This window comes from Tubulanus polymorphus, chromosome 3 (assembly GCF_964204645.1).
Source record: "Tubulanus polymorphus chromosome 3, tnTubPoly1.2, whole genome shotgun sequence".
NCBI classification, from domain to species: domain Eukaryota; kingdom Metazoa; phylum Nemertea; class Palaeonemertea; order Tubulaniformes; family Tubulanidae; genus Tubulanus; species Tubulanus polymorphus.
The window spans coordinates 4,809,202-4,821,483 of record NC_134027.1 but is presented as its reverse complement, the minus strand read 5'-3'; the positions used below and the strand labels follow the sequence as shown (position 1 = coordinate 4,821,483).

The 12,282-nt window shown below is 36.2% G+C and overlaps 3 protein-coding genes and 2 non-coding genes across 5 annotated transcripts in view; 1 reads left to right on the top strand and 4 right to left on the bottom strand.

Annotated features, from left to right (window-relative positions):
- Position 1: 1 nt before the first annotated feature.
- Positions 2-3,202, bottom strand: LOC141902740 (succinate-semialdehyde dehydrogenase, mitochondrial-like). The gene is made up of 11 exons (XM_074790605.1): positions 3,032-3,202; positions 2,810-2,931; positions 2,648-2,731; positions 2,394-2,564; positions 2,052-2,168; positions 1,811-1,954; positions 1,598-1,741; positions 1,331-1,489; positions 1,072-1,241; positions 881-939; positions 2-810 (listed from the first exon to the last, which is right to left on the bottom strand). Exons 1-11 carry the CDS (start codon positions 3,171-3,173, stop codon positions 602-604), a joined length of 1,521 nt encoding a protein of 506 aa, XP_074646706.1. The 5' UTR covers positions 3,174-3,202; the 3' UTR covers positions 2-601.
- A 279-nt stretch (positions 3,203-3,481) lies between these two features.
- On the bottom strand, positions 3,482-7,813 carry LOC141902342 (uncharacterized). The gene is made up of 4 exons (XM_074790018.1): positions 7,669-7,813; positions 5,658-6,081; positions 4,408-4,597; positions 3,482-4,270 (listed from the first exon to the last, which is right to left on the bottom strand). The coding sequence occupies exons 2-4, from the start codon at positions 6,065-6,067 to the stop codon at positions 4,160-4,162; spliced, it is 711 nt and encodes a 236-aa protein (XP_074646119.1). The 5' UTR covers positions 6,068-6,081; positions 7,669-7,813; the 3' UTR covers positions 3,482-4,159.
- Positions 4,676-4,748, top strand: Trnaa-agc (transfer RNA alanine (anticodon AGC)). The gene has a single exon. It is a non-coding gene; the product is annotated as a tRNA-Ala (tRNA).
- A 704-nt stretch (positions 7,814-8,517) lies between the features above and the next one.
- The window catches only part of LOC141902326 (dynein axonemal heavy chain 3-like), a 29,485-nt gene continuing 25,720 nt past the window's right edge, over positions 8,518-12,282 (bottom strand). The window contains 10 exon segments of the mRNA XM_074789994.1: positions 8,518-9,381; positions 9,470-9,530; positions 9,680-9,790; positions 9,868-10,041; positions 10,116-10,208; positions 10,289-10,471; positions 10,559-10,657; positions 10,769-10,861; positions 10,950-11,210; positions 11,318-11,662. Coding sequence (XP_074646095.1) covers positions 9,236-9,381; positions 9,470-9,530; positions 9,680-9,790; positions 9,868-10,041; positions 10,116-10,208; positions 10,289-10,471; positions 10,559-10,657; positions 10,769-10,861; positions 10,950-11,210; positions 11,318-11,662 — 1,566 coding nt within the window. The 3' untranslated portion in view covers positions 8,518-9,235.
- LOC141903000 (U5 spliceosomal RNA) lies at positions 11,725-11,843 on the bottom strand. The gene has a single exon (XR_012619039.1). It is a non-coding gene; the product is annotated as a U5 spliceosomal RNA (small nuclear RNA).

Below are 12,282 nucleotides of genomic sequence, written 5' to 3'. Positions count from 1 at the left end.
CTAAAAAAATATTGTTTCCTCAGTCATTTTTCAAGATTCCTTTAAAGTCAATCGGGTATTCAAGAATCCTCCTATGGACAAATTCTTCCAGTCATTCTTGTCAATGCAGAGTCCCATGAAGTAACGAATTTGAGTTATCAAATTATATGGTATAAATCTAATTTATTTAAATTGACTAGGATCTACAGGTATAAAATTATACAATGTAGTTTCTTCCACAAGAAACTTAACAAAACGCAGCGGGTGCTCGGAGAGAAATTATGAAAAATTCAATACAAGTTTCGATTAGCTGCAGCCCTCAGAGATTATCTATAACTATATATGATTTATTTTCTTGACAAAATTTTTATAATTAACGAAATCTCAGTTGGTTGACATTATGGAGAAGGACACCAAGTGGACTCTAAAGCTGTACAGCTACACGTGCTGAGGCGAGGAGCCCCAGTGCAATGAAACTTGCAGAGATGAATAAGGTGCTAAACCAAGAATAATAATGCTAATAAGATAGCACTTTAAAAAAAAATAGATGTGTCTTTCACACTCGTACCATCAGTATCACAATAGAACTGCAGGGATTAAATATGTTTAATAGTGATAGTGGTCACTCTAAACCACCAAAACACAAATATTTCGTCTCCACAAACTCTTCCAAACCATTATGACTCCCTTCTCGTCCAAGCCCGGATTCTTTATAACCACCAAAGGGTGTCTCACATCCTGATATAATTCCATCATTTATTCCCACCATTCCAACTTCTAGTTGTTCAGCTACACGCCACACTTGATTAATGTCATTGGAGAAAAAGTATCCTATAAAAATCAAATATCGGTTTTAAAGTCATAGTGTGGTACATCAGCTAATTGTATATGCTATACTAACCTGCTAGGCCATGTCGACAATCGTTAGCTATAGATAATGCTTCTTCTTCGGTCTTGAATCTATAAACAATGACAGTGACGCGGTAAAACTTCACAATAAGTTACGCAACTTGATGCATGTAATGTGAATAACTTAACATGCACAATGTGAATAACTTAAAACAATATCATTGTGATTGATAATTGACTTACTTAAAGACAGGAGCCATCGGTCCGAAAGTCTCATTTGAAGCACATTCCATATCAGAAGTTACATTCGTCAGAAGAGTCGGTTCAAAAAAGCATTCACCTAATCGGCTGCGTTTACCTCCGAGAACCAATTGAGCACCTTTAGATATTGCATCTTTTACTTGATTTTCAACCTGTATCAGACATAATCTTTCAATCCTTAATATTTTCATTTAGGCCTCTGGTAATATGATAGATAACTGTATATATTATGTAAGCTAACCTTAGCGACAGCTGCAGTGTTAATCAGAGGACCTTGAGAAACGCTGGTTTCTAAACCATTGCCTAGCCTTAACTGTTCGGTCATAGCAACTGCTACTTTTTCAACAAATTCATCGTGTATTTTATCTTGAACTAGTATGCGGTTAGCGCACACACAGGTCTGCAAAAAGCATGTTTTATGCAACAATTTTTTGATTTTCATGAATTAAAACATGTTCTAGCAGGAGCCTATAACTGATGGATATTTTAAAATCAATGTTTATCATACCTGGCCGCTAGCTCTGAATTTAGAGTTAATCAGTCCAGACACTGCTTTATCAATATCTGCTGAATTAAACACAATGAATGGTGCATTACCACCAAGCTCCATTCCTACTTTCTTTACAGTACTGGCGCATTGGGCGAGAAGTTGCTGAAAATCATAAAGAATATATAAAAGTAGTTCAGTATAACATATTGATAATTGGTCTATTTTACTCACTTTGCCAACAGCTGTTGAGCCAGTAAATGAAAAAGCAGCAACATCAGAAGACATAGTAAGCTCTTTGCCAACTTGATCAACATTCTCTCTAGAACAAGTCACTACATTGAAGACTCCTGGAGGAATGCCTGCTTGTTCTGCCAACTAAAATATACATCATACATCTTAGTAAAATACGACTTACCTGTAGGCCTAGAAGAAATTCCAAAAATGATTACCGGGTTCATAGATTGTGTGTTACCTCGCATAATGCTAAAGCAGAGTAAGGTGTCTCTTCAGCTGGTTTGATAACGACAGTACATCCTGCAGCTAATGCTGCTCCAGCCTTACGCGTTATCATTGCATTCGGAAAATTCCACTACATAAAAGTATTTAAACATCAGAACTCTAACCAACCCCTTGGGCCAGTTGCTCAAAGGTTGGTTAGAGTTAACCAGTGTATAGTTGACATAGTGACAATTAAAACTTCATTGTTACTATGGTATTTATCCATTGGTTATCTTTAACCAACTTTTGAGCAACTGACCCCCGGTAAGAACAAAAACAACAAACAATCTTTTTATTTCACTGAACAAACACTTACAGGAGTTATAAATGTGGCTACACCAACAGCCTGTTTGATTGTCAGAACACGTCTACCATTTAAAGGGGTTGGAATCACTTGTCCATAACATCGTCTTCCTTCTTCAGCAAACCACTGTAAGAAACTTGCTCCATAATTTATTTCACCCAGTGATTCAGCTAAAGGTTTTCCCTGAAAAATGATAATTAATAACTGTACAGACTTAATTAACTCCCAGGCTTAGTCTGAATATATAGATTATATATTAGCTCTACCATTTCTGTGGTCAGAAGCTTTGCTAAATCCTCTTGATTTGCCATCAAACCATCGTGCCATTTCCTCAGGATCACGCCACGCTCCTGAAAATTGATAAGTAAACCTGATAGATAAGCATTCTAAATGAACGAGGAAAAAAGTGAGTCAAATCTGTTTGTTACCTTGGCTGTGGTCTTATTCCATCGTCGAAATGCTTGACTTGCAGCATCAATAGCAGATTTTACATCCTCCTTACTCATGTCAGGGACAGTTCCTACACTACTTCCATCGGCAGGATTTGTGACTGGATAATGTGAACACAAAATGTGATACCAGTAGATAGTCTTGCATTCAATGTAAGATAAGGATTTTTAACAGTCTGATATGATCGGGTTTTAAACTACCTGTAAATGAGTTCCCGTCTAAAGCTGTCACCCATTTCCCATTGACATAAGCTTTATCCTTTAAAAGTGAGATGTACCGCACATTCTGTGTGGATTTTAGTGATGGTAATCGTGTGAAACTTAAATATTTTAGTAGATGCATGGTCGAAAAACTAGAAATGTAAAGCCAAAATGTCAACTCAATCAATTTCCGGGTTACCACACGACCTTGAGATGCCTTGAGATTAGATAAGTAAAATACGTCCATAGATCTGACACTCACATGCCAGTGAGTTTTGCGCGAATATTCTTGTCGAATTTCAGAAATGATAGCCTACAACCAGATGCGATCCCAATCGATCCACAAATCTGACGGTCGTTTCTATCACAGACGTTCTTCGCGCTACCCTTAATTTCCTCTACATAAAAAAGCTTCACATAGATTTTGTTGATTCAGTTTATTATGACATATTAAACACAAAATACACGACTTTTTACATTTTCGATCCAAAATATTTTATCACAGACAGATGCTTTATACATTTCCCTAAAAGCGGAGGATAAATTATGCAATACAAACAAGCAGTATTAAAGGAAGATTTCGATTCCTTCTAGAAATGAGAGATAACATGAATCATCTCCAACGAGAGTGAATTCTTCGAAATAGCGCACTCACTCAACCGAAAAATGTGTCTAGGCTACATGCTAGACTAAAATGGAGATCCTATTTGGCACAAGCTGACCGCTATGCTGGATTGAGAATAGATGGTTTGAACAAAACTCCATTCCATCTAATATTTAAATATAGTTAAATAGTTACAGATGACCGTTCTTTTTAAACTATATTTCAAACTATATTTGCAAGCTTTATTTAGAAAGGCACTTCGATGTTTATTTGACACTCGGCGTACATTTAAACTACATACGGCGTACATTCAGATGATGATGGTCGATGATTGTCAAACATTAATTAGACTATTTTCACTATAGCGTGCTATAAAAATAAACATCCAACGAACGAAAAAATGAACTATTCAAATAAATTATTTATAAAAAGGACATTTTGAGTGGATCCGTTTGACATTCATGCGATGGTCCGGCCATTTCTAAATATGGTAGGCTAATACACCAGAAAGATGTCAGCCTGCTTTATTTCAATGTCTTACTCCAGTTGATGGGCGTGTACCTCAAAAGTTCACGTTCTTTTCGTAAAGTATCTGTTCTTTCCAGGCGTTCTTTTTCCCAGCGTGCTTCCATCATCTAGAAACAAACAGTTTACATTGAATCATCGACAATAGTTGCTTAATCACCGTGATCTTAAATTAACGTTTATCGGTATTGGCCACTGGGTCTAAAATATATTATAACAAAAGAAAAATTGTCTGTTTATGAAATACCTTTTTATTTTCGTCTCTATACGCTTTCATTGAGTTGTAATGATCGAAGTATTTTTGAGAATCCTCCATCAGTTGTTGACGATCTTGTTGTAAGGCTATAACACTTTCTATAGATTTATTGCCGAATTCTGATGCCGACCTGAAGTTACTCTCGTCCATCTGGTCCTTTAAATGTTCACGTATCACGCGCCTAAAATAAAGACGAATAGGTAGGCGGTGTAACGAAAGTAACGAATGGTTTGCTACTACAACACCACATTGAAGCCACGGGGAACTAGCTCAGATGGTAGAGCGCTCGCTTAGCATGCGAGAGGTACCGGGATCGATGCCCGGGTTCTCCACACGCTACGTTTTTACACGATGGGGTTTGATTCCAAAGCAATCATTGTCCGTGCAAAGTTTTTTTTTAAAGCGATATCTATAGTTCATATTTTTTGTTGAATGCGTGTATTATAATTCGGCTCTCATCCTGGTTGCACCATAAAGCAGGCTTTGGCGCTAAAAGTTAATCTGATTGATGAAATTGGTCATCAATTATATGGTTGTCATGGCACCAAGTTGTGATTGATCTTGATTAACTCTCATTTACAATGCAACTGGTTGTTATATCACACAAAGCCTCTGCTCCAATCAATAAATTCTGCATATTTGGCGATCATGTGGAATCCTAAGCCATTCACATCGAAATTTCATACGCCGCGATACGAAAGCTCCATTATAATTTGTTATGTAGAACTTTACGATAAATATTATATTTTCCTCTCGATATTGCAACAAGTCAAAAATCACAGTTCTCATCAAAGGCACCATTAAAAAGATTCGAGGGTGGCAATTTTATTAACATGAATAGGATTACTCCAGTCTTATACACGTAGATCACCAACGTTTGTATTATGTATGATTGGATCTATTGGGTGTTTGTATAAAAGACTTCCTTTGCAAAACTCGTCAGATTTCGGCCACGCGATTTTTTTATCATGATACAATGAAAGAGAGTTCTATATTCGGTGCGTTAAAAAGAGGAGCCCTACTGCGCCATTGAGTTTCAGGTATTAGAAATATATTGATGAGTGTATTACAGAATATTACAACAAAAATTAGTCGCCGATACGAAAATTGCACACTCATTACATACTATGAATTCTAAACATGCAAACGAAAAAGTGTTGTTCAAATGATATGAAAGCACAGTAATAATCCAACGGCATGGCTTAAATGATGATGAACCAACGACTGTTAGTAATGCTTACCTATATAGTTCCTTATCTGCTGGACTTCCGTACGGGTATTTCGAATAAGCCGCGTGGTATCTCACATAGTTCATACGTTGCATGACGTCGCTCCTCTTCTGATTTTCCCAGGCGGGTTCCACGGTTTCCATCATGGCTGTTCGGCGTTGGGGAAGGCGCGGTCTCAGGGGGTTCACTCGATTCGGCAAGCGACGGAAATCTGAGGAATCGATGCTTGTTATAATCCGCTGAGGGAATGTGTCATAAAGATGTGGCACTTGGACGCTCTGAAGCGTCCGTACGTACGTGGGGGTGACACTTTTTCGGGGTAGAGGCACTACTTGCATGATTGGTCCACATGTTGCCGTGCTCTTCGGTGCCCGACGCGATAACTGCGGCAATGTCGTGGTGCTGGACATGGCAGTACTCATATCGCCACCAGATCCTGCGAGAAAATGAGCATGATAGAAGATTATCTCTTAAATTAAATGAAAGATCACTCAGGAAACTAGACTATATTTCCCTGATCATCAATATCCAAACCGTCAGTTCGCCATTGTAAATATCTTCAGTTCTACGATATAACGTTGATCGTCGCTAATTTATGGAGATTGAAGTTTGTCTTCAATACTACTTCAGTCAGTCACATTAGATTAAATTTGAAAATAGATTACATAATATTCCCACTCGTTGTTAATATAGAGGGAGATCTAGATATGTTTCAGCGCATAATTTCGCATTCCTCACTCAGGCGCGTATTAGAAGTTATAGTGAAATCCATTGTTTTGTTTTTGATTGTGTACGTTGACGACGATTGAAGTAGTGAATCGATCGAACCTGTTATAAACAATCCCATTCATTCGGGAGCATTCGATCAATGAATCCTAAGAAATTATTAATTAAAAGAGTAATTCGGGCGACAAACTAAAACTCAACGCGCGACCAACGAAGAACCAATTATATACGTACGTCTCTTTCAACGTAAGACTTTTTTTTCAAATGCTCCCAAAATATAATTTTATTGACGTGAGTTGTATATTTCTATTGCATTTTGACTTATTCGTTGTAGGATTATACAATTTCAAATATTTTTCGATGTCAATGCCACACAATGCGGCATTTATTCAGCATAAATGTTTGCAGCAAAGATGAACAATTATTTCAATGTTTGAAATGTACTTTTGATGATGACCGCAATTGTCACAGTAACCAGTTACTATACATATACATACAGCAGGCTAGAATTTATTAATCTCATAACAGTTTGATAATGATTTGTAAGGGTCTGCGTATAGCAAATACACACGGTCGGATTAGCAAATATTTAGGATTTACGTGAACTATTCGCTACAAGGTGAAAACCACTGCGCTTTTGTTTAAGAAAATATAATATCTTGGTACGAACGAAATTTCCTTCATGCGTTCATTTATAGACTTGTAATTTTTGCAAGTCAATATAATATAGCATAGACAAGCTGATTATTCATAATCTTATGAATAGCCTTTGCTTGGAGATATATTACGGTATATCCAATCAAGTTACAAAATCTGCATTTTTATCATTGATATAACTTCATTCAAATTAATTTTCCTGACATTCATTTGCCATTTCCTTTAAAAAATACTGAATGGCCAAACCGGCTTAATGGATTTAATGATGAATTGAAAATGCTTGGAGACCTTTAAGCAAAAAAAAAATGAATTGCTCTCTACATTATTTGCCTAGAGCATCGTATGTCGGTAGAGATATACATGAAGTTCATCATATCTATTACGTAAGAGATAAAGAAATGTGTATGAAAGTTTCCCATGTAAAAGAGTTCTAGTCTTGTAGACAAAACAATCACATTGATTACTATCGATATATACGTATATACGTAAAAAAACCACACGTAAAATGATTTGTACCGTGACTACAAAAATGTCTATCATTACAGTACGATTAGGTGTAATTTGGACGGATGTTTAGAAAGTTTTTGATTATATATAATTATTATTATTTATATATAAATATTTGCATTACGGAACCTACCACTAATGTTTAGTTAATATTCCTCGCTATGTACACCTGTCGTACTTTGTTATGATATATACTTCCAACGTTTGTGCGAAAAGAGTCGTCCCACTTTCACGTAAAACCTGTATTTAATTGAGATATCGAAACAGGTGCTGGCATTGCGCAGTACTGTTGATATAACCGTACCACGTGACTTCGGTGTCGCCAAGGGTGACGTACTGCGACGAGCAGACGGTATCAAAACTTTACTGAAATTCACTGTCGACGCGGGAGTCCAAACGTTTGAAATATATACCGTAATTTTCAAATGAATAAACTGTATACGTTATCAAACAACTCAAGATAAGAGAAATGTCCTCTGCGTCTAAAGCAATTTTCCACTACATTTACCGCAGATTATTGATTACAAGAATTTGCGGCCCGTTGTTACTGTATATTACTTCAGTCGTGTCTCGAGTGTCTGTCTGATGACTGAATCGATGCCGAGTAATGTTTGTTGCGGAAACAGTTATCTGTATTTGCTTCACGTGAAGTATCAGTTGTTACAGCAACCGCGATAAACAATAGTTTTTTACTCGTTTTTTTTAGAGATAACGGCCAGTTGCGTGTGAATTCGCTGACTAGAAAATAGAATTGCACGACGCTTGTCCTTATCATCGTGGTATTTTGCTCAGCCACCGTAGCTTTGTTTTAGTCTATAGCTCCATACATTAGATCGAGATGAATGAAGAAATAACCGTTACTTTAAGTTACTCGAAATGTCTAATTTGATCAATATCCTTTGGCAATATAACTGACCATCTTTGATATCGAAAAAAAAAACAATCGTGAATAATCAACAATTATAAGTTAACTTTAGCTTTTATTTATTTCAACATCTAAATTAAGTACAAAATCATTCTGGTTCAACAGAAAATTACTTAATTGATAATAGTTGTATATAAAGTGTTTTATAAGAATACATAGATGTACAATTTATATATACTATGATAAGTGCTGCAGTTTTTATTTTATAAAAAAATAATCTTGAATTTTTCATTTTAAACTTCAATCGTTTCTTGTCATCTGGGAATGTCTAAGCACAAGAGGAAAGAAATGGACGGAATAAAAAGTAATTTAATACTCTTATTAAACAACAAGAAAATTATCACAGGCAGCATAACAATGAATACAGGTATAATACAATTAATCACAGAATTTCTCAAGTCACAGAAGAATCAATACATATAATAAAATACGAAGTATAACAAAACGTTTAGATGAAGTAAAATAAGAATACGCCGTGTATTGTAACAATAATTATCTAACCGATAGACTAGAATCATAAAACGTAGATAGCTCTAAATGAAATTGATATAAAAATGTATAACATAATGAACATGAATAAAGGCACTCTGTGGCACTTATCTGAAACATTTATTGCGCCTTAAAACATTTATTGGGTTATTAGTAAATCATTTATTGGCTCATATTGTGATGTTGGACTGGGCACGTTGTACTGGTTGAATGTAAAACTGATGATCGAAGTATTCTACAGACATTTAACTAATCAGAAAATGTATTTTAAACAGGTCTGCCACAGTTAATCATCGAGCTGACAGAGTAACGCTACTCCTCTATTTATCCAATGACTCTCAGATTGATCAGTTGGCAGGTCTATAGCCAGTACATAGTTTGTAGAATGACCAGTAGTTGATAGGATGCCACGTCTTGCACTTGTCTTGTACACTGAAATGACGAATAAATTACAAATTTCGATTCATATTACGACAAAAGATCGTATTTAATCTATTGATACGATGAGTCATGTACTTACCGGGACATTTGTAAGTTTTTCTTTCGGGAAACTTTGAAATTTCTCCAGGTTTCAACCAGATCTGACATACTCGTCAAGGAGTATGTGTAATCAATGACCAAAAGCACTTGTAAAATTCTCAAATGGCAATATGAATCATTCATAGAATTAACTCGTACAAACTTGATATATTATTAAGATATGTAAAATAGTAATTGAGAGAAAGGATACGACAGGCATAGTGTCAAATAGCACACGCTGGCTCGATTCAGCTAACACTTTACTCTCACGATTCCATCTTGCTCCCTCTATAAACAACCCGCGAATATAAGCACCATTAGTCTGAAAAACATTCATACAATATTTTGTTTAACAGTCACGTAAGATTGATTCTGGATGATTGTATGAAATAAACTCACAGGTTTGCTGGCAATGGTTGATTCCGATGACGTCACGTCGAATTCAAATCCAAGGTGGTCGATCGGTATCTTCATTTTCCGAGCGTAATTCTGTGTAACACCAGTTAGGAATGACTGAGTGAAATAAAACCCAGAAATCCAGAACACTGGCGGTGGCCCAGAAAATATCCAGTCCTAAAAAAGCGACAAAATAAGTCCAGAAAATAAAAGATATATCCAGTGTTCCATTCACATATGCCGAGACTCACCTTCAGAAACTGCAATCTCGCCAATAAATCAGCAATATAACTGCCTAATGGTTTCAAAGATGGGTAGGATTTGGAAGCCCACATCGCTGGAACCTATAATAAAATGTTTACTATAGTATAGCCATAACATCGCTGATCTCTGTTCTATTTCTATGTACATAAAATCTTTCTACCTTTCCAACTATCATACTGTCAAACACATCTTCCAATTCAGCAGACATCACCACTAAACCTTTAATGGCTTTCTGGATATCCTTAAGACTCTGTCTAATGACTGTGATCAAACCATTGAAACGTATCAACTCCTGCACTAGTACTGTGTTCATAGATTCTTCATATTTCACTGGATATTTTCCCTTAAACGACATGCAATTTTTCATTTTAATTCCAAATCCCTGAATCCGATGGAAAGGATTATGGAAATATTTATATCAATTTCATACCTGTACTTCTTCTAAATTGAAGTTGATCGGTATCTTAGAGAGTATATCTCCAGCCAGTTCTTCAATCACTTGTTGAGAGGACCGTCCCCCTCCAGTTGACTACAAATATTACAGAAACTATTGTTATTCTCAAAAAATTATCTAACCTGAAATATTAATCATTGCCACATTTTCAAGATACTTTTGTTTATCAAGTTAATCATTTTGTACCTGTCTGGGAAGAGTTAAGAGTATTTCATCAAATAATTGCTGAGTTTCCTGTTGATCTTTCTTGATATCTGCATTTTCATGTAAGCCAAACACCTGAATCAAAACGTTAATGTACACAAGTATTAAGCATCAGCAGTAAAGACAAAACACACGAATATCAAACACGAATAGGATATCTTACCTCAGGATGTGGAAATAATGGAAGACTTCGTATATAGTCGAGATAGCTGTCATAGTCACTATCATCAGGAGCATAATAATTGCCACTAGGCGAAAATCTGTACTGTGACTGATCAATGATTGCCGGGCAGTAAAATGTTTCCAAAATACTTATTATGAGACGTCGATCCCAATCATCAGTCACACGACCGCCATAGTTACATTCTCCTGTTAAATATGTCAATGCTTCCAGTGGTGGCTGATCGTAGTCGTTAATGAACATCTGCATTGAAAAATAGATTTTATCAGGATTAATGTTTTCAAGGAGAAATCGAAGTATACTGAAATATAGGACACTGTTAGGTTTCCATTTAGATAACTGTTACATACCTCCAATTGGCGCACACTGATTCTCAAATCAGATTCATTGAATTCATATGGGATATTCCAGCCAAGTGGACCAAACTTCCGACGTTCCTGTACTAATGCGTGGAAGAAACATAAACCAAACAACAGTTTCTTGAAAACGTGGGGTTTGTTGCACGAATTGAAAAACACTGGATCAGAAATGGGATCGTTGAGATACGACCGTAGAAGATTAGCTCTTAGTCCCTTCGGAGGTTCATTCGTCATTTTTACACCATTCTGTAGCACAGATACTGGGAAATCCGGTGATGGATAACTCGTTAACCACAGCCTGAATGTTGTTCTTGTTCTGTTAGGATCGGTTATTATCTGAAACAGCAAGTACTGTCTTTATGTTTCAAGGATTAGCTCTTACCTTTGTTTTGCTTGTTGCCCTTCCGGTAGGAAGGACTTCAAAAATATGTCTATAGACTCATTGATTGTTCCTCTCCACGGTAATCTTTAGTAAAAGGCGAAAGATTAAAACGCGGTTGAAGAGAAACCAGAGTACAGACAAGTCGGTCGTGTATGAATATATATGACAATTTAATAGCTTAAACAATGGTGAATTGCTGTTAGAATTCTCTATCTATGTAATCATGAGAATAATAATGATTTTATGAGCAGGACAAATACAAATTGAGACATAATTGATTTTTTTCTATAATGCCATATATTTTACTAAGGTAAATATATTATATTGAAGTAGAAAAATGCGAATTTAGATGCAATATTTCAAAGCAAATGTTCGACAGTGTCGCTAATAATGAGTGTCACCGCTGATGTCGCCACAAGCTTCGTGTTCCCAAACACAATGTGCTAGTGACAATAGCAGCTCACACGCGTGTTACAATGCACCATGAGGCGATGGACGATATAGACTCAACATTATACGTCCACAAAGAGACCGAGCATGGCTTAAAATAAAGAATAAAAGTGGGACTACCGTG